Source organism: Strix aluco, chromosome 4, assembly GCF_031877795.1.
Source record: "Strix aluco isolate bStrAlu1 chromosome 4, bStrAlu1.hap1, whole genome shotgun sequence".
Lineage (NCBI taxonomy): Eukaryota > Metazoa > Chordata > Aves > Strigiformes > Strigidae > Strix > Strix aluco.
Window position 1 is genome coordinate 33,766,809 of NC_133934.1, and position 22,722 is coordinate 33,789,530.

Genomic DNA, 22,722 nt, shown 5'->3' on the forward strand with positions numbered 1-22,722 from the left:
GGGGTTTCTAAATTTCTGACTGAAGGTTTTTAGGAAGTAATAGTTAACAGCTAAAACCAGTGTCTTGGGACTGATTGAGGAAGGAAATTTCATTTTGAGAAAGACACAAAAGGCTGAAGCATGGATTCAGAACCTCATTTCCAGACAAGTTTCAACAATAAATTGCTGTTTCTGAATGAAGTATTTACAGTCAAGTGAGATTAAGGTTTGTCATGTAGTTAGTATTTTGAAAACTTTTAATTTCCATACTTTCCTAATATGCAGCAGTTGAACACATCTATTGTAAGAGACAGCTTTCAAAAAACCCCAAAAACTAAAGAGGCTGTTGCTTACTAGTTGAGACTGTTGCTTACCTCTTCTTTAAAGCAGATAAAGTGCGAAGTGTGTGATAGGCATGCCTTCCTTACTCATCTTACAAAAGTAACTGGAAGTTACATACCCCAAACTTTGATCCTAAACCTGACTAGAACCTTAAAAACACACCTGGATACAGTTGGAGGGAAATGTGCAAGTGAAATGTGAAAGCATTGCAGAGTATGCGGACAAAATGTTCTATGAATTTGGTACACTGAGAGTAGACACAACAACAGTGCATACATTAGAAATAAGTAGATGAACAGTTACTCACTTCAGTGTTTCTTTTACTGATTTTCATGAACAATTTCTCTGAATCTGTTTCATAAAATAAAATAAATGCATATCTTAAAGCACTGGTTAATCAACTGAATGTGCTTTTGTTAATGAAATGCATTTTGCAAGTAATGCATTTTTTCCATAAGACTGACTAAATCTCAACTAAATTATGCATTCATGTAAGTATTGTTTCTAATATTTCATTTAAAGTCTGGATTATATACTGCTGTGGATTAGATTGCTTTCTGAATATTTACAACTTACGTGTTCTATGCTCTTTAATTATACAAGACGACTAATAAGAATAAATGGAAAGTAGGCTTTACTCTCTAATGGTTAGTTTTAATATAATGCAATGTCGCAGTATTTTTAACTTCTTCACTCAATTCAACCAAAACAAGCTATCAGACAATCTCTCATATTGACACTGTAACCATTTACCTCCAGATACTGGACCTAATTTCTGAAATGAATTACAGTTTAAAATTACATGTAAATGCTTCTATCTACAATTTCTGTTCCTTACTTACCCTCTTTCCCCAGCTGATGTAATATTTAGCCCCTCTCTATCTTTCTGTACTTACTATCAAAATAGGCTTGTGGACTCAGGAACAGCGGAAGAAATAATGAGATATAGTGATAACAGCATAGAGTCTAGTGACTCTCCCAGGCCAGCCTTTCGCCAATGTTCCTCTCCATTCAGTGAGCACTTATTAATGTCAGTGAACTATGGCGCAGTTTAGGATTAAGGTAACCTAGCATAAAGAAGCTTTCATATCATCTGCCTATTTTGTATTTGGTTTTTGCTAATGCCTCAGTCTCATGAACATCAGTTTTCTATACTTTTTATTTGGTGTTAGAGCTGAATTTTTTAGTACAGTGTCAACATGAAGAAGCCAGAAACAAAACTAGAGAGAGAGCAGGACGTACATGAATAAAGAGGAAATCCTTTCTTACAGCTTTTAATATACATCGGCTATTTGTTGAAAGCTAACTGTGTGCTGTGAGGTGAGGATGCATTCTGAATACTTAACCTATGTATGGATTTATAACCTTCATTTTACAGAAGTAGTTCTGAGCCATAGAATTATTTGATCTTTCATGATTTTAATATTAAAACATATATCTAGTTTGTATGAATCTGAGTCAAATTTAATATAATATTAAGGAATTTAGTGAACAATATCTCTTTCCAATTGTATGGTTTTCATTTTTCACAGGAGACTCCAAAATATGGTTGGAAGGAATATTACTCTTGTGTGATGACTGTAACCAGTGAACATCTCAGAGATCTATGGAAGCAATTTCGGAGACGAGATATGCTGAGATAAAGGAAGAAAGAAGGAATACCTGCACTGGTTAGAACTATTTATTCCTATGAATTCTTAATGAAGAACAAACTAACCCAGCTGAATTATGAATCTTCCAGCTGCAGTAGAAAACACAGGACTCCTTTTCCACTTAATGTGGTGATCATCATCTCTTACAACTGCTATTTTATTTAAGCAATGAACTATCACCTGATTGGCAGAAGTTTTTTTTTTTAAGAACACATTTTGAATATTATTTTTTATTATTTTGAGATATGTTTGTCATTTAAAAGAAAACAAATATAAATTTTATACCTGGGTAGGAAAACGTTTTGGCAATGAAGAGAAACTGCCCGCATCAGCTTAGACTGTGAATTTGCTTTCAGAAGAGCACTATTAAAAATTTGTGCTAAATTGATAATGAGAATACATTAAGTAGCATAACAATTACATATGAGTTGAATGTAAAAATTAAACTCTTAGAAGCTAACAAAGATGTTACTTTAAAAAAGTAAAGCTATTATGGTTATAATGTGAATGATAGGTATTTACTTAGGAATGGTACTGTATGGACTATAATGTTCAGATTTTCCAAGTCTTACTATTATGTTTATTAATTTATCCTTTAAAAAAATAGTGCCGATTTTAAGATGTCTTACAAGTAGTATGTTGAAGAAAAGTCAAAATGCTCAAATTTACATTAAGTAACACACACTTTGTAGTATTTAATATAAATTTTATTGCCATACGTTTAACTTCACTGGTATATTTATGGTAGAGTAAAACTTCATGTGTTTCTTGTGAATAGTGCACTTTATATAAAATAAGATGTGGCACTGAACAGAAATTATAGTTGTCTCATTTGCTACTCTGGAATGCAGTATCTGAAAAATAGATAACTTGTGTTTGTGTCGAAAATGAAAAACTAAACATGAATGCATGCAGCAGTACAGAGCAACACGCACTAAGTAATATTATTTTAATATTACACATCATAAATTAGGCCTTACAAAGGTTATGGAGACTACAGGCAATCAGTAGCCACCATGACCTTTCATGCCCTGTAGGTTCTAGATGTTACTGAAACATTAGTAAGGACACTATTACATTTGGTTTTTATATTCTCTTAACTTTTTTCTTTGCTATTCAGCAGCAGCATTTTTCCTTACTCCCTTACTCCCTTTCAAGGTGATTGTTAGGCAGTGTGAATTAAACCCAAACAAACACATATTTCTCTTATCTTTCTTGAAAAGGTTCACTGGACATTAAATATTAGGAACAATCTGTGCCTTGAAATATTTCTAGCTGAATACACACACACTAAAACTCGTGTTAATAAATTGTTATCAGAAAGGCAAATATTTGGTGGAGTCTAACAATTAAAATACAACCAAAATAATGGTTTTAAATCTTTTATTACTCCAAATAACTGTAAGCAAACTTTTCAAAATTGTATTTAGTGCACATGTTGCTCAAATACCATCTTATATCACATGTCAATAGAAAAGATGTATAGCATCTGTGTAAGTACACTGAAGTTCAGAAATGTTTACTTTATAATAAGATTTATCTATGCTAAAAAATCAAAACAAAATGGAAGATTTTTTTTTTAAGAAATTCCACTGGGAATCTTAGGAAAAAAGAAAAGTGCTAGCTGTGGCTTTTATTTTAGTTTAGAAAGCTTTTAAAGAATGCTACTTTAGTTAATATTTCATGATAAATACTTACTAAATTTCCACCTTGGCGTCCTTAAACTACCAACAACAGGAAAAATCGAATAAATTGGGATAAAGACACAATAGAACACGGATAATCTGAAATCCCTGTGTGATCATTTAGGGAATTAATTTTATTAAATGTATCATCTTGGTACGTGGAACTGTCTCACTGCTTCTTGTCAGTGTATGCAAAACCCAATATGCTACTTCAGTGATGAAGGACAAAAAATGGGAAGAAAGTATAGGGAGTTATTGAAGGGGGTTCCCGTCCTTCCTCTTCATTCACTACTGCTCACTCACAGTGCTCCTCCCCTTGGAGGAAGCAGCAGCACCATCATCATTTTGCTCCTCCACTGCCCTAGGCCAATAGTGCACTTTGCTTTTATGGCTGGCTTGAGACAATTTTACAATTTTATCGTATTTCTATATATTTCCTAACTATAGTCACTTAATATAAAATAGAATGTGAAAGTGTCAGATTAGTTTTTAAGAGTATTTTTTTCTCATGTTTAATAATGTTATTTAATATGAATATATGCATATAATAATCTTGTTTATTTCAAAATAAATGCACTTGAAACTAATTTTCTTTGCAGTGTATATCATTCAAATTCTTTTGTCAGAAATAAAATCTTTTTTTGTGTAGCATGAATGTACAAGTGCTTTGAACTAGAGCAGCTCACCATCACAAAATGTAAGACTTTGTTCCTTCTTTTGGTCATTTCGTTAGATAGCTTTGCCTTTCTGCCACAGAATTCTCTATAAAGAGCTGGCAGTGTAAGGACAGACAGGTGAAAACAAGGCAGGGTAGTAGGACACGCCATCTGCTATAGAGGCACCCCTTGGATAGACAGTAGTCAGTGTGCTCAATAAAACCGTGCTCAAAATCTGCCAGATTCCTGGCAGCAGAGAAGGTGTGTATGCTGCAACTAAATTATGTGATAGTTGCCTACATGAAGGCTTTTTGTAAAACCATCTCTTGTTCTCTTCTGTAAATTAAGAAAACTCTAATAATCTAAGAAAATATTCAGTGGATGCTTAGGAACTGCCAACTGATGCCCAGACCAGCTGTAAATTGTGATAAAATGGTAACTGTTAAACCTGCAGCTTTGGGTAGCTTTACGATACTAACTTTTGTCTGAGCTCTGATGAATTCCTAGCTGCCAGCAGAATATCCCGTACTGCAAGCTGCTCCCTGCTAATCCTCTGACGTTTAAAATCACACTGGCAGTTTCCCTCCTTGCACATTTTGACAGTAAGTCGATAAAAATTATTCTATGTCATAAAGTTACTTCATAAAGAAAAAAAAGAAATACTATTTAACGGTGACTTGCAGCATACTGTTGGTTGTACTGCCTGATTTTCTATAGTTATTTGATCTTCTCTTTTCCACCTAAATATCAGTATAAAGGTGCTTTGAAACAAAATGAGAAAAAAAAATTATAGAGGAATTTTAATTTTTCACTTTGCTTCAATTCAACATTGCATATATTCTTTACATAATGATGTCTTTTGCTGTCTTGTCCCACTGAGGGCACTTTCAAGCAAAAGAACTCCAGACTAATACTTGGAGAAGGAAAAGAATCAGACCAAAAGCTCGTTACTCAAAAAATGAATCTCAAACAAAACTAATTTGTAGCAATACCAAGTCTGAACTCCTCTTAAAATCAAACCAAAACTAAAACGAGTATTTTCTAATATATCTGAGGTCTGAATGTACAGTATTTTTCCATATATCTCAAAATCCATGAAAGCATTTGGCACCCTGAACCTGTCAGCAGATGGTGCCCTTGGATATATTATGTTCTTTTTCTTACACACACAATTAAATACATGGGGGTGTGTTTAATCCTGAATGGGTAATGTCAATTTTCACCACTAGTTTCACTTATAAATTCCTCCCACAGAGGAACATTATTATTAGTTAGAGTTCCATAAAAATACTGCTACCCACTTGAAAATCTTAATATAAAATACCTAAATATATATATTTTTTTTAAAAGTACACAGAGCTGAGTTACCTATTTATATGTCCACCTTAATTTAAAAATAAATGGAATTAAATGAATATCATTGTGCAGGAACTTTTCCAGTTTCTGTTTCATAGCTATCCAATGCATAACTGTTCATTTACAGTTTTCTCCTGACAATAAATTTACAATCCTTCTCCTTTTTAAGCAGCCATACCTATACACCATGGTTTTTTAGTAAGTGGTTTTACCGTTAAGTGGGTTTAGGTAATTTGCCTGAGGTGGTAAGTTCTGGTTTGAAACAATGAACTTTAACTCACTCCAACCCTGATTCAGAAGCTACAACCTAGATTCAAAAGAGTTGTAGTGCTGTAAAAATAAACTTTCAGGTATTAAATCTCTGCAGTGAAATACCGAGTCTGAAGTTAGTCACCTAGGCTCTCCAAAAATTGCATGCAGAGAATTGCACGAGATCCAGAAACATCACAAACTTTTAAATTGGCAAACTAGCCAAACCAGTTAACAGGCAGTACTTAGTACAGGGACATCGTAAGATACTGTTCCTGGGAGCTGTGCGTTCTCCTGGGTTTGCTTTCATGGCCAGTAGCACGTGAGTGATGGTGAGATGGCTCAGTTAGAAATTTAACACAGTCAAAAAAACCACACACATATGCACAGATGCGATTCAATGAAAACAGCTCCCTGTTACAAAAGTGCTGGGGACAGCGTATCAGAGGGGGTGGAAATACATTGCCTGAAGCAGAGATGAAGAGCAGGATAATGGCAGTCTGGATTCAGAGAGACTTGAGCTGCTGTGGTAGTTGCTATCAAATTATGTTTCTTGTCAGAGATAACTTAGCTTCTAAAAAGAATATGTCCCTGTACTTGGAAACTGCTTGACAAAACCCAGTACAAGGAGCAGGGACTGGAATCCAGAAGTCCCTGTTTTGGGCAGATGCCCTGCGAGGCTGCTGAAGCATTTACTTTCTCCGGTCCCGTGATTCTTGCATCCTTTTCTATATCACTTTATAAAGACAGTGGACAAATTGCCAAAACTAGCCAACATACTGGCAATTAAAACACTTCCATGGGAAGTGGAAAGAAAGAAATTGTGGCTGTCACTGCATTTTGTGCAGAGGCATATTCTCAGGATCCTCAGGAATAGAAAGCATGAACATGAGAAGGTATCTCATCCCTGGACAATGATCAAACCGGGATGTGTGACCAAGGCACTGAGTGACTCAGCGCTGTCAAGGCATTTCAGGGCATTAGCTGAGCAAAAGTGGGTTTAAAATTGCCTGATCTAAAACAAAAAAGAGGCTATCAGACTGGCAGTTTTACATTTAGATGCCTACTTTTGGAGTCAACTATTAAGCCACAAAACTACTCCAAAGGGCAGAAACCACTGGATCAGTGTGCAAAGCAGGGGATGTCACTAGATGAGATAAGGTTTCTTACATACAGATATCTAGGGCCTTTCCACTCTAGGGGTTGTGATTTTTGCCTCAGTAGAGACATGTACAATAGAACTGGTTTAAATTTTTCCCACCTTAAGGGGCAAAAGGGGAAGCAGCAGGGGAGTGAAAACTCCAAGATGAGTATGTCTGGAAAAAAACAATGCAATAAAAAAAATTACTGCTGAAAATGACAGAAGAGTGGGTGGATAATGAATCCAAATACAAGTTTAAACAACTTCCCTGAAAGCAGACTCTGACAAATACAGTGTTTTATTAATCTGGGGTACCAATCAAGAAATTCCAGGAAGGACTTAATTACTTGAAAAGGAGATAATGAGCCTCTCCTGTGGAGAACCAGGCAAATTTCCACATTGTGAAAAAGTAAAGAAAAAAAATTTAAAAATCATATGACAACAATTAGGTTTGGGTATCCAACAGTTGCAAATAATAAAGTAGCTAGCTAGAATGAAGGGAGAGCAAGAGGATGAATACATCTGGGACAGCCCTCCAATTAAAATACATCTGACAGCTAGACTGAGACTGGAGAGGCTACTAAGCTGCTTGTTTTCATGTATGTGGGAGCCATGAACTATACATAGATGGTACTTGACTCCAGATGGGATGCAACATACATTTTCTAAGTGATATCTTGCACCAGAGACATTGCAGACATTTATTTTTCTATATGTAGTAAGTGTGGTCCAACACCCAAGCATTCTGGAGAGAAGCAAGTGGCACAGCACTGTCATAAAGGTTGGAGAGCATCCCTGCAGAGCCACTAGTTTGCCTGCCTTGTGCCGTGTGCCCGCATGACTGTGTCTATCTGTATTCCTGCTTCTAGCTGCTGGTCCATGTATTACACTTGTGTGAAGGCAAGTATTTATACTCCTGTCCTACTGTCCCTCCTCCTCTTGCTGCTCCACTGAATATGTGGGACATGTGGTGGGAGAGAAAGTACTCCACCATATCAGATTGCTTACATAGAGGAGATGATGTTCAGAGTCTGTAAACTCTAAATTCCCAGTCCGATTCTCTGAAAAATACTTCTTAAATTAAGAGCATTTTGCTTGTGTGCTTATTTATCATTCACTGTATTCTGCATACACTTAGTTTCAGATTTTTTTAATTGACCAAATAATGAAAGAAATACTGTGCTTAAAATCATCAGAAAATTATTATGAGATTATAAAATGAATCATGCTTTATCATTTTCAAACTTCTAGCACAGTAAATCTGTGACACCTTAAAAACAAAGTCTTGTTTTTCCACACTCAGTTGTTGTAATGGCAGTCTTAAGAATTCAGTGTAATTTAATAACTGAAATGTATTGAGCTAGATACACATGGTATTTCCAGCTACTCATCATAACCTATGAATGGACTGGAAATGTGAACATCTATGACCACTCTTGGATATTAAATCCACAGGAGCCTAAACCTAAAGTAACTCCTTGACAAATGCTCTCTTACTGCAGTACTGTCGTATTCAAATCATGTATACATTAACAACACTGTTAATTTGCATAATCACTTTTCTTTGTGGCTCATTTTACTGTTTTATTCTTGTTTTGAAAATTTTATGGCCCTTCAAACTAGTACAAAACTGAGCTTTGAAGAGACTCTATGCTAAACTATCAATAACAGATAATTTTTCTCTGCCATGTATTAAACATCCTCCCCTGCTTGAGATTTCCTTCTATTTTGCTGCCATTACTTTATAGATTATCAGAAACTGTTTATCACACCTTAATAAAATACATTCAAGCCATCTGTGTAACTTCATTAGATGTGTACAAACCTTCTACTACTGTTTGCTCTAGATGGGCAACTTATTAAGACCAGAATTCCTAGAACAGTTTCTTCTTTCTTAAATGCACCAAAATGCTCTTAGCAGCTATCCACGTACAGTGAGCATTGTAAATATGCAGCATGATCTGACTATAATTTAAGTATCAAAGAACTTTAATGTCAGCAATTAGAACCACAATGTCATTCTTTATATAAAAGTTGGTTCAACAAAGCAGAGCCTCCTAGACTTGCACAGGAGTAGTTTTTAATTAAGACTGGATGCTAGGGTACCAAGATGACTTCCTTTGGAAAGAGGCACTGTTTGCACTCTCCACTTCTGTATCTGAACCCAGCTGGAATCTACCTGTCAGTGCATGTGGAAGGAGAGAGCGCCTGCTTTGTTATCGACCTCTGACACAGGACCTGGTCAAGTGGGATGACAAGGAGAAGGGGAGAAGCCAAGCATACAGAGGCACAAACCCGACTGAACAATGCTCACAGAGACAACAACAAGAAACAGCCCTGGTCGGCCAGATGGATTGGTACAGGTATGTGGAGTGGTAGGATGCTTGTTTCAGCAAGATGAGCTTGTCAAAATGCAGTGAGCACCAAGCTGGACCAGCTGGCAAGTCAGGGACCATGGAGCAGGTAAGAGGGCCTGGGATCTGGGCAGGGGTGTCAGACAGCCAGGGAGACCGTGCCTGTACTCGGGGATCTGCAACTGCGCGTGTGCTTGTGAGCATAAAGAGTGTGTGTGGGGGGGATGCTTTCCCTGTGGAACCTCAGCCCTGACAGCTGAAGAGGAGAAGGGAACCTGGCTGTCAGTACTTCTGTGAGTCCTACACATAGGTGCTGTTGAAGCTGCCACTAGCTGAGCAGGAAAGCAGCAACCATGTCCACTGGCCTGGGACACAGATGCCAGGTCCCCGGGCTGGGCTCCAGCAGCTGGGCAGGAGGACGCCCAGCCCCAGAGCTGTGGAAGGCATTCCTTTATGCTACCTAGGTCGCACAACCTGATATAGAGAGTAGTCAGACATGGTAATTTTAGAAATGTATTCCAGATGAGACACTTTTTTTAAAAATCCACCAGCAACACCTTACGTTTACCTTGCCAGAGGGGAAAACCTGAGTGGTACCACCTATGACAAGAACATATTGTTTCGATTTGCCAAACACTTAGGAGCTCTCCTCAAACCCCAGCTGCCTTCAAACCAGCTCCTGACAGGAAGAAAAATCAGTAAATTACCTCTGCTTCCTCTTTTTCCTGTGAATATTCATACAAGCATCAATAAACTGTGCCCCAAGTGACCTCCCTCTGTAGAGAGAGGCTGCCCGAGTACAGTCATTTGGGAAATCTGTCCATGAATACCTAACGGTTTAGATTATCCCAGGATTTACTTTTGCCATAATGCAATGCTCCCTTGAATATGCTCGCTATTGAGTTGTTCTGCTGCTACCTAAAATTTCTGCAGGTCATACCACAGAGGGAGGAGGAGGAGGAAAGGCACAGAAGAAAAGGTCTCTCATGACCCATCTGGAGAGTGGTAAGAGTCGTGGAGGGAATAGAAAGGAATAGGGGGCATGGACGGGAGTAAAAGAGCCCACATCCATGGGGAGAAGCCACGAGCACAAGGGCAAATGAGAGGGATTTACAGTTTTCTGACCAAAGGATGCTCCAGGGTAATTGGGAATATCAATCAAGGCAGACTTTTTTGCCCCAGCTAAATTAAAGTAAGGTTTGCCTGTTTACTTCATTAGACAGGCTAGCTTTGAACCAGAATGACCATGATATTGGAGCTCTAATAAAGAGTATGCTGTAATAATAATTATCAATATAATTACTAGCATACTAAATAACAAAATTCTGATTATTGTGGAATCTGAGGAGGTTGGCACTGGCCATGGAAAAGTTAGAAAGCTGGACTACAGAAGCCCATTTCCATGAAGGAGTAATAAAAACCCTCTGACCAGAAACTGCATGATGTAATTTGAGGTCTTTGTAACACATCATCTTCTTATTCCCACATCTCTGGCAAACTGCCACCTCTCTATATACATAGTTTTGTATAATAACTATTATTTCAAGGAATTAATTACTATGTTAAAAAGTCTTCTCTACTGTTTACCACGTTTCTCTGGCATGTGTTGTTGTTAATAAGCCCCGTATCACATGCAGTATTTTAAAATGGTTTATAGGCTTTTCATAGCCCCCAAGTACGGTGCAAAAACTAATTCATCCTTATGCATACAGTTTCCAGCTGCTAATTTCTCACGGTACAGCAACATGTCCCTGGAAACACGCAACACATTAGATGTGTTATCCTTTGTACCTGGGAGAAGTCACTGTCAGGTATTTCCATCAAATGAATTAAACTGTCTTCCTTTCTTTTAACTTTTGCCAGTAAAGCATGGGGTATGCCTTCAAGCGGGAGTAATTTGGTTCCTTATACTTCTGAAATCTGTTTTGAATAACCATAGATGTTTTCATTAAACATACTAAAGTCAAATCCTTTAAATGTTCTATTAAGATGTTGACCTCAGTGATGATTTGCATAATTAACCACAGGTAAAATAAAATGGCTTTATTGTCTATGTCACATTGGTTTTGGTCCCTTTCCTCCTGTTTTGTGAGATACGGTGTGTAGGAATATCAAATCTTGTTTTTCCATACCATTCACTATGTCTCTACCTTTTTTATATATAATACATAATTCCCCATCATGCAGAATCTTTTCTTATTATATTCCAATCTCTCAATGGCATAATATTTTGTTAATTTCTCTTCTATGATGACTATACATTGCACAGATGGTTTTGCTGAGCCATTCACAACGATGTATGAGTCTTTTTCTTGAATAGGTAAAGAATTTACTACCATGGGATATGTAATACTCCTCTCAGTACATCATTCTGTATTGCTCATTCACCCGCTTCACCGTGGCTAACTGAAATTCCTCAGCCTATTCTGATAATAATGAGGGGTGCATGACTTTGCATTACATAAAAACACCGCAGCCATATGGTCAACTTCTTTCTCTGTCTTTCCAGTAAACATGCTAACAACTCCGTTTCATAGTCTGGAACCTGGCAGCACACCTACTATTGTTTTTGTCTTACTTTCTCTTATTTTTTTCCTCTCTCGCAGCCTGTTTTTAATCAATGGCAGCCATATGCCTTCCAGGGTGTGATTACTTGGCTTCACGCATAGTCTCCTGTGTGTGACATTACACAAGCCTTTCTTCCAAGTCCAAACACATTTTAATCAACCAGCTCTTTCCTACCCACCGCGCCGCCGATGCTCTGAGAGACTCCAGCAGATTGCAGAAATACTACGGGCTGTGCGCGGCATTTCTAATTCTGGAACGATAGTTCAGCAACAATTTGGGCGCGCGTACCGCAACGCAGTCTGGGTTTACTCTGACACTTCACAAGCGCTTCACCCCGATGGCCATCACTTGGAGCCTTTTCGGGAAAGGGTGCGCCAGCACACCCCTGCACCGCCTTCCCCTGCCGAGCCCCTGCCAAGAGCGGGGCCTCTCGCCCGCTGCGGGGCGGCCGCCCCCAACTCTTGTCCACTCTATGAAACGGTGTTTGCAAAGGAGGCGGCACTTTTCTTAACCAAGTGCTCCGAAGTCTCTCCGAGGGCGGTTCAGTGCCACCGCCCCTGGCGCGGCGGCGGAAAAGCCGGAGGCAGCTGCGCCGGGCCTGCCCCGGGGCACACGTCACCGGCGGCTCCGGCCACGGAACGCCCGGCCGCTGCTGCACGTGCCGGCCGCCCGAGGCGCGTCACTCCCGCTGTAACGAGCGGAGCTCCTCCGGCCACCTGCCCCCGGCTCGAGCGGCGAGTCCCCGGCCCGGCCCGGCCCGGCCCGGCCCGGGGCGCCCCGACCCCGCGGCACGCTGCGGCCCGTCGAGCAGGCGGCCCTTCCCCCGGCCCTGCCCGGGGGGGAGCGACGGGCGGGCGGTGGGAGGAGCGGCCCTGCCGGAGAGCCCTGTCAGCGCGGGAGGGAGGGGCCGAGGCGGGCTCCGGCGGGGTGCGCGGCCGGGGCCCGGGCCCCCGGAGCGAGCGGCCGGGATGAGGTGCGGGAAGATGGCGGCACCGCCGCCGCCGCCGCCAGCCGGGGCGGCGGGCGCTTGGGGCGGCGTGCGGCGGCGCTGCCAGCGGCTGCTCTACTGGGTGCCGGTGCTCTTCATCTCCAGCATCCTCTGCTGGTCCTACTACGCCTATGTCACCCAGCTCTGCCTGCGTGAGTGCCGCCGCGGCGGGCCGGGGGCGCCGACGGGCTCCCGCGGGACGGGGACGGGGGTGGGCGCCGCCGCCGGCCCTGCCCCTACGGGGAGAGCGCGGCCGCCCGCGCCCGCCGGGCCGGGGGCCGGGGGCGGCGGCATTGTCTGTTGTTCGGCGCCGGGGCCGCCCCTGGCAGCTGCCGCCACGCCCGCGGGCCGGGCCGGGGACGCGCCGCAGCATCGGGCTGGGCGGGCTGGAGGCTGGCGGAGCCGCCCCCCGCGGCCCGGACCCCCCCAGCCGGCCGGGGTCGTGCTGGCCTCCCCGCTCTGCCTTGTGTCCGTCGCACCCCCCCCCCCCCCTCCCTGTGCGACCTGGTCGCGCGTGGTTTCCCCTTCCACGCGAGGAGGGAGCCGATCGCACGGGGCTTTTCACGGGCGTGAGCTTTCCTCCGTGGCGTGCACAGCGTGGGACACCCCAACCCTGAACGTGGGACACGGAGAGTCCCTGTGCAGGCGGCCTGAGCAAAGTTAGCGGTCCCTTTGTTCTCCTCCCACTGCGTGACAGCACGCATACACATACATATATCTGTAAAAACAGGGTCTCCTGTCAGCTAACACGGAAGCGGGGACAGAAGATCCCCGAGTCTCCCCACGCCACTCTTCGGTCACCTAGAAAATGCCGGGCTGTCACAACTTCTTGGTCGGCCTCTGGCATGGGCAGCCAGCAGTTCATTCCGGAGTCATCCTGGCCGCGCGTCCTGGCTCTTGCCTAGCGTTAGGCAAATAATTAATCGCATACTGGAGGTTGGGTGTGACCTGAGCATTTGTATGAATTTGAGTAGTCGAGCCAGAAGGATTTATTAAATGACCAGCTTGCTAGGCTCGCCTGATTTATTTTCAGTTTCTGTTGCAGTATATCTTGTAGAAAACAACGTAATGCGTGGTCTACTGGTGTTTCATGAACAGTATTATAATAATGGCACAAAGGAATATAAATTAGCTGTTGTATCCCCTTCCCCCTCTACTGTAGGTCAGGTTCATAGTGACCGTTGGTCATTCAGCATCTGTTTAAGGAACAGTGGCTTGGGGAAAATACCCAACTCAAGCTGAGTGTGTTTATATATCTGTATAACTTTGCTAGACTTCAGCTGTTCATGTTGAAAATCTCAGCAGTCTGGTACCTAATTTTGGATTTTTTTTTTTTTGTTAACAGAAGACTGTGATAAAATTTTTGTCCTACAGCTACTTGGCTGAGCTGTTGAAACATTAAGCAAAAAATGATTGCCAGGCCTAGCACCTCTGTTTTGGAGGGAGGTATCAGGACTTGGTGTGGTTCCTATATTGGAGGTGGGCTTTTTATGTCTTTTTTACACTAACATCTGTTAGTTTTAAATGTTGCATTTCAATGAGAAATTGAGACTTGAGTTGCTGTGCCCTCCCAAGAGGAGGACTGAAGTGTCTACCTCCTGTGCAAGGAAGCAAGTTGTGTGGAAGGGTGTGGGAGAAGTTGACTGGGCGAGCCTGGAAAAGGAGAGCTGTAAGCTGACATGAGGAGGGCAAGGATGTTTCAGGGGAAGGTGACCCTATAGTTAACATCTGTCCTGACGTACACGGCCCCATGATGCTTACACAGTACAGTAGGCTTGATGTGGGCACTACTGTTTCATCTACTGTACTTTTTCTTCTGTGTAATTCTGTATAACAGAGGAGGATTGGGTTTTAGCCTACCTGAAAGCAGCTACTTCTTAAGGAAATGGCATGCTTGCAACTTGCTTCAAACTATAAGCTATAGTACCATAGTTCCTTGAGAACCACTTGAAGCAAAAGGCCTGTGATGGGAGGGGAGGAAGATGGAATCCTGGGCTCTGCTAAAACATCTCTTACTGAATTCCTTTCTATGGACAAAGGTGATTTTTTTTTTTTTCTTGGTTACCCCACCACCACCCCCCTTCCCCATTCTGCCTGTCTCACCAGTTTTTGAATTCAGCATAATAGTTGTCCATGACTTCCGCTAATTCCATCTTTTATCTATATCTGGATGATTCCCCTCATTTTTGGCATATTAAGATAAAATAAACTTATGTCTTGTCTTACTAATGAATATTTAGTGTAAACAACAGAAGGAATAGCTAACAACTCTGAGAACGAAAGCCAACAGCAGAAATAGACTGTAAGCATTTCAGCGCTTTGAAGCCAGCCTGTCTACTCAGTGCATCTTTTATTCCTGCAGCACTGACTGCTGAAGAGGACATACATAGCTGCTTATTTTACTGCAGCTTACTGTCATTGATGCTACCGACAACGTACAGGGAACAGCATTAACCATTGTGCAATAGGACTTAGCAAGGACTTTGCACAGTTGTAACTGGTTTATTTGAGCTTTTGGTAATGAGAAAGTGTTTCAAATGTAGTATTTTGAATGTTTTTTGCAATTTCAACTGTTGTAGGAGGGACATTATATTTTTAAAAAAAAAGAAAAAGTCTACTAAGATGATCCCTTTCATCCTTAAAGCTGAGTAGCTATATTATTCTATATTATTAAATAGCATTTTAGAAACAAAAAAAGGTTTTAGAAACAGATAAAGGAATCCACAACTTTTAACTTAGTATTACCATGTCTAGAGTTCTGTCTCTTTTATTAGTGGATTCAGTTAAGTGCTTGTGCTGCTTTAAACTTTAAGGAAAAGGAGAAAGGTATTGAACACTAACAAATGGTTATATTATTCCTGCTGGTTATAGAATACAAGAGATAAATGTGTAAAAGAATGGGTTTTAAAACAAAACACCTGACTAAAAATTGCTTCTCTCTAATCCAGTTCCATTCTCTTGATTTTGCCAGTATTGTCATCTCACAACCCCTGTCTGGCAATAGTAGTTGTCATCTTCCCCCAAATAACTTCCTCTGTGTTTAAAATTAATGGGCTTTTAAGTATTCCTTCCCTTAAAAAAATTTGAGTGTCTTTATGAAAACCTGAGGGTTACAGATTTATTGTTCTTCTTCTAAAAAAGATGAGGAGATACATGCGATGTACAATGAGTACACTGAACTTTGATAGCTGAAGCTACTGAAATTATAACCTAGGTTGTATGGAACAACAGTAACATGAAGTGCAAACAGAATGCTTTCCCCCAGCTTCTGCATCCATGTGTCTGTACTCAGAAAATGCATACTGGATTCAGTAAACTATATGCAAAGAAAATAATTATTCTTATGTCTTCTTTCTTAGGTGTATCTCTAATGTGGGTTAGTAGAACTATAAGGGACTTAGAGTAGTCATCCACACCATGCTTTGGGTAAGGCAGAACCAGTAGTTACTTGCAGTTTCTGACAGTTGTTTGTCAGAAATGTTCTTTACAAACTCAGAGGTTGAGATCCTTTCTGTTTTTCTGTTTTGTTTTGTTTTCCTGGCAGTTCATGATTTGGAGTTGCTTATAAGAAGGAGAATGTGAAAATTTGACAGTGCTGTGACATGTTTTTAGTGAAAATATCAACTGTGCTGTTGAAAGGGTTATCCAATAAATAGAAATTGGTTGTGTATATTCAGTTTTAATCCATTTTTACGTATCACTGATGTTAATTCTAAGGATAATGCTCTTGCTCAGGTAATCTTGTCCAAAAATGCAGCTTGAATTTGTACTTTTGAAGAATGAAAACAGATTTACTGTGGCACATAGAAACAAGCAGTAAGCATTTCCTGACTACTTCATTGAAAGGAAAGGGAGGAAATATTGCCACCTGGTGAATGATTTGCCTGATTTGGAAAAGAACAAGTAACTTCAGTGTAGTTGAAGAGGGGGACAACAAGACATTCATTAACAATACAGTCAGGAGAGCTCATAAGCCACGTCTATGTTTTTGGAGTAGAATATGTGACTGGGATCTGCCTGCAGCTATCTTCAGTATGGAACAGAAAAACGTGCAATGACATCCAGTTGCTAAAGATGTTAACGATCATGAAAGATTTTTGCTGGAGGATCAGATTGATTAGTGCTGAATTGAGGTTTTTCACTCTGTAACATCAGTGGAATGGAATTATAGCAGGATAAAAAGCTGCTTAATTCATCACAGTTTAGAGGCAGAATTAATGTGTGCCCTGTAGGCATGGCACAGTGTCATTAGGGAATCAGAAGCAGCAGAAAATATGGAAATAGAAGCTGATGCAGGGAAAAAAAAGGGGGGAGAGGAAGAAAAGGTGAGGCCCAAGATTTGGTCAGCTGGATGTGAGCTCTTTGCTTAGTATGTTCTCCAAGTGGATCAAAAGGATTTATGGTACTTGCTGCTCATGTCTTGTAATCATCTACAGCTTACATTTGGCTATAGAAATACAAGTACATTGAACATTGCAGTTGGCTGCTGTAAAATACCAGTCAAATACCCTGTCTGTACATTGACTGCTAAGGTAGCAAACGACTTTGGTCAAAGCAAATTCGTATTTTTATACCATATTTTGCAAACACCACATTTTTTCCTCGTCTGAGATCCCTGCTTACTTTGAGAAAAGTTTCAAAACTGGCAGCTGAAGTAAAATTGGCTTCTGAATTTTAGTCAGCAGTGCTCCTCTGCGTTTCTCAAATTTAATCTGATTCCTTTCTCAGACTTTCAGAGGCAGCTGCCATTCTCCACTTATGAAACAGAATTGAAGTCTGTGTTAAGTATGACTGGTTATATCTCCATGTAGTGCCTAGTGTACTACCTATAGGTTTTGTGCCTTGAAATTTAAGCCATGGCTTAAGACATAAGGTATGTGGTGAAGGAATAACTATTAGATAGGATTGTGTCTTCAGTTAAAGATTTAACACTGCTTGATATAAAATAGCTTGAATAGGATGTATTTGTCAGGATGTACTCTTTGTTTGCTAAATGGGATCTGAATATATAACTTCTCTAAAAGAAGTTACATGATCAAATAGTCTCTTCAGATAGTCCTTGGGACTTGGAAGGTAAATGGGAAGTTTGCAAAGATGAAAGTTAGAACAGTTCTTGGGCATACTCAATTCAAAAGCAATGGTCTTGTGACCTTATCTAAAAAGGTATCAAATAGCAGCTTGCTGCTGGGTAGGTGGACGGTGATGTAGTTTGATGGGCACAGGGTTAAAATGAATTTATCAAAACATTCACAAATACTGTCAAATCCAAATGGATGGGTTATTGATGACTATTTATGCAAACCTTAGATCTCCCAGAAGTATTTCTGTTACTTTTGTAATGCGAATCATTGCTCTGCCTGGCAAAGAGGTAGATTTTATTTCAAGCACTGATTTTTTTTCTAAAGGGACTACTGCAGACAAGGATAGAACTCGTCACAACTATAAAACACTTTTATGAGTACAGAGAGGTGAGTTAAACTGCATCTGTAGATCAGTGTTTTGCAGCTTCAAATATGCTATAAAGATAAAATACATACTTAGTTTTGTGCATCAAATCCAATATGTTAAACTGTTTGAGGGAAACAGCTATTTATAGATGTGGCTGCAGAGTCTCTGAATCAGATATGTATTTTCCCATTTCAAAGTTTTAAATATTTAAAAAATGTACATAAAATACGGAAGCAAGATTTTGTATATCCACTTCCATCAAAGCTTTAAAAAATTAATTGCTTTCTCCAGTCTTTTTTTTTTTCCCCCTAATCTAACCATTACATCTCCTGTTCAGGAACTTTGATTTAGGGTTTAGAAGTCGAGAAAAATTTAATGTTAGAAAACCAGTGCAATTTTTTACATAAATTTTACCTTCCAGAATCTTGGGGTTTGTGGTAGCCATGTGTCTTGCCATGTCTCTAGCTATATGGAGATGGATGCCTACTTAATTTTTTCCATGGGTGAGTGAGAATAAAGATTTCTAGAGAAAATGAGCCATAGTTCAAGAAATGGGAAATTTCTGTCACTGGATTAAGGTCAGACCCAGTGCAAAGTGCCTAGCAATGTGGCTTCTCTTCTTAGCAAACTGATTTGGTGATGGAGTTGTAGCAGGCAGTTTTGAGATACTGTGGTGCCTCTTTGCTTGTCAAGGCAGCATTCCTAATCCTGCATGGCTTCCTCCCAGCAACTACCAGCAACTGTGAGATGAATTTCTCAGGCTTCTCTGGGTGTCCTTTCCATGCTGGACTTTTTCCTATCTTTTGTAACACAACTTTCTGTCCTCGGTCACTGTGTTTTTCGCAAGCACAGGCTGTTTAGCAGCATTGACTACTGAATGTGCTGTTGCTGTTTCTGGCTGCCTGTGGCTCAGGGCAAGCAGGGAACGATGTTTCTGGCTCAGGAAATTGGCATCTACATTGGCCAAAGTCCTGCATATGTCCCAACCTGATCCCTAATTCTGATGAGCACTGTCTGCAAGCTGTGTAATGAAACAGAGAGGCTCTAATTATGTGATAGTCTGCTAGTGCTGAACTGTAAATGGCATCCTGACGCTTCAGCAGTGTAAGGCTGATTTTTAATGAAATTGGCCCCTGCGGTATCTCAGGCGAGCAGAGCTGTAACTTTTTAATGACTTCTTGAAGGCAGGTCATGGTTTTATAATTGTCTCTGAATATATGGGAGTATCATTCCATTCCTCTCTCAAAGGGTTTTACTATGTTTTCCCCCAGATTGTAGAAGTGGCTTAACGGCCGGGATTGGTGTGTCCTTGGTGTTTATTTTAGTCATTGTAGGCATAAATGCTTTTTACCCTTACTATTTGTATGCTATTTGACTACCAGGAAGTGAATTTGCCGCATTTAAGCTGATATTTATTAATGATGGGATGCACAGTCTGACCTACTTTTCTGTGTATTACCAGCAGTGAATATAACCCCTTGTAAGAGAAATGAGAAAACTGCTAGAAAAACTGGTATGAATGATTCACAGAAGACTACATGGTCAAATATTATTGAATAATATATCAAAGTTGTATCACCGAATCTACTGAAAAATATAAAATCTGGTTTAAATAAATATATTGTGTGCTGTTCAGAAGGTAGAGAAGATAACACACGTTTCTTTGATCAAATCCAGAATTATAAGGGTTTTTTCATGTTAGAAAATAATTTTCCATGCACTTAAATGGTGTGATTTTAAAATTATAAGCATCTTGTGGTTACCCTAAGAAGTCTTTTATCGTGGTCATCCTACAAATAGAGAAAGTTTAATTTTTAAGAGAAATTTAAGAGAGAGTTTCATTTGTAAGGGTGTGGGTTTTTTTAATTTCCCCTCTGCTGGTCAATTCTGCCACATTTGTGCAAAAAAAAAAAAAACCAACCAAACCAAACAAACCCCCTCTTTCCTCCCTGGTCCTGTGGTATTGCAGATGCTTGTCCATTACTTCCCCACACATAATACTTCCTTCAGGGAGTCTTTGTCAAAGGTGATTTAAAAAGGCATAAGCAGAAGGACTAGTACTGCACTTTGTGAAAAGCTGCAGGTTATTGGATATCTTGTCTATTCCTCTGTGTCACCATCAGAGGGGATGTTTTTAAGCAGCACAGCCAGTCTCCTTGTGTTGTGGTTTGAACTCAGAGGGCAACTTAGCACCACGCAGTCGCTCACTCCCCCCTTCCCCCTCAGCGCTGAGAAGAAGGAAAGCAAGAGACCCAGGAACTTGAGATAAGGACAAGCAGGTATGATCTCATCCTTTAAGGCACAGGCAAAAGACAGACTCATTAGGGGAAGAAAAAAAGAACATAAATTTAATACACTAAATTTAGACACTAACAGCAACAACACTTGACAGAGTACGACCGTGAGAAGCATTACCACATCTTGAAAACACCTTCCCCCATCCCTCCCTTATTACCGGGCTCAGCTTTGCTCCCAATATCTCTACCTGCCCCTCGCAGAGGTGCAGGGGGCAGGGACTGGGGGGTGCAGTCAGTCCTGCTGCTTCTTCCGCCTTGGGGTGGGGGGAACTCCTGGCATTCCTCCCCTGTTCCAGCGTGGTCCCCCTCTCACAGGAGACAGTCCTCCACAAACTCTCTCCAACATGAGTCACTCCCATGGGTGTGTGGGTCACCCTAACCTGTTGCAGTCATTCTCGTGCCAAACTACAACAGCGGGGGCTTCTTCCCACAGGGTCCCGGCCACTTTCGGGCGCAGGCACCTGTCCCGGTGTGGGGCCTCCACAGGCCACAAATCGGCATCTGCTCCACCATAGACCTCCATGGGTGGCAGAGGGGGCGGCCCTGCCATCTCACCATGGGGTACAGGAGAGTCTCTGCTCTGGCACACCTACCCCCCTTCTTGTCTGTTCTTCCACTGACCTCGGTGTTCACACAGATGTTCTCCTCGTAACTTCTCCTCACAACTTCCACAACTTCTCCCAGGTTCCCCTTCTTAAATACGTTATCGCAGAGGCGCAGCTGCCATTATTAACTGTCTCAGTCTTGGTGGAAAGGCGGGTCTGACTTCAAGCCAAGGGAGCTTCAAGAGGCTTCTCACAGGGGGCCACCGCTGTAGCCCCCTCCCCTGCTACCAAAAACCCCGGCAGTCACTCAAACCAGGACACCACCTAAACACCAGTTGCAGTAAGTGAGGAAAAAAAGCATGGTAAGATGGAAGATACTGGAATCTCTCTTCAGCCTTCCCTCTTCTAATTCAGTCTCTTACAGCTGCTGCAACTCAGGAGCGTATGAAATAACTCTGAGTTATACTTGGGTGGTAAAAGAGATTAAAATGACAAGATGTATCAGAAAAAAAGAATGGTTCTCACTCTGCTTGGATTAACTGGAAATCTTTGGGCACTTACGTTTTAGCCTTCATGGTCTGCAGCTCCTGACTGTCAGGAACATCTGGCTTCCAAGCTAGATACCATAAAAACTGAAAAGATGATCCACTAAGCAGGTGCAGACTCTGAAGAGTGCTTTTCATCCCAGAGGTGGACAGAAATTTTGAAAAGCTGTAGGCTTGCAGTCAGGTAGAAATTACTAAATTTGGATTTATTAGTTGTATTGGTCCTTTACTTAAAGACGTGTGGAAAAGTTAAAAGTCTCAAACATTTTATCCAAGGGGGGGAAAAAGATGACAGCTGCTTTCACACAGTATTTTATGCCATTCCCTTGTTAGGAGAGAAAAATACTACAAATCATTGTGAAAGGTTGGTTAAGGAGATCTTAGTTTGAAATGGTGATTCTGCAATGTATGCTTGGCTGTGGTTTTTTAATTAGCAGAGAGTAGTTATTCCAAAAAGACTGACAAAATTTCTGCATACCTTGCTGACCATACCAAGGTGGAGAAAGAAAATTGGAATTTGAGTAATGGTTAGTTTGTCCTAATCTGAGAGCTCCAGCACTTTGAAATTACACATCAGCTCTAAAGATGTCTTGTCTTTTTTTCCTGGTGGATGGCTGTTTACTTACAATTTTACAGTTCCTGTGCATTATTGTACTGCAGCATCTCTGTTCCTCAGAGTCAAGGGTGTATACATGTTCGCTCAGCTTCTCTCCAGCAGTTGTCTAGACGGATATTTAGCTTGTCAAGCGCTAAACATTTCTCTTAGCTGAACTAGCAAACTGAGAGGCAGAACAGAGTTTTCTGTATAGTGGCTTATGCAACTTCTGTGGTGTCCTTCTGTTTTTGTGAAGAACTTTATAAACATGATTAGCTACTGTTTTCCCTCAGGTAAGGTAGATGCTCGTTTTGCTAGAGTT

The 22,722-nt window shown here is 41.0% G+C and overlaps 2 protein-coding genes across 2 annotated transcripts in view; both read left to right on the plus strand.

Annotated features, from left to right (window-relative positions):
* The window catches only part of MICU3 (mitochondrial calcium uptake family member 3), a 56,880-nt gene extending 52,635 nt beyond the window's left edge, over positions 1-4,245 (plus strand). Inside the window, exon 15 of the mRNA XM_074822642.1 lies at positions 1,854-4,245. The gene's annotated coding sequence lies outside the window, so the exon portion shown is untranslated. The remainder of the gene's footprint in view (positions 1-1,853) is intronic.
* An 8,613-nt stretch (positions 4,246-12,858) lies between these two features.
* The window catches only part of ZDHHC2 (zDHHC palmitoyltransferase 2), a 38,292-nt gene continuing 28,428 nt past the window's right edge, over positions 12,859-22,722 (plus strand). Inside the window, exon 1 of the mRNA XM_074822656.1 lies at positions 12,859-13,122. Within this exon, the coding sequence (XP_074678757.1) occupies positions 12,951-13,122 (172 nt within the window). The 5' untranslated portion in view covers positions 12,859-12,950. The remainder of the gene's footprint in view (positions 13,123-22,722) is intronic.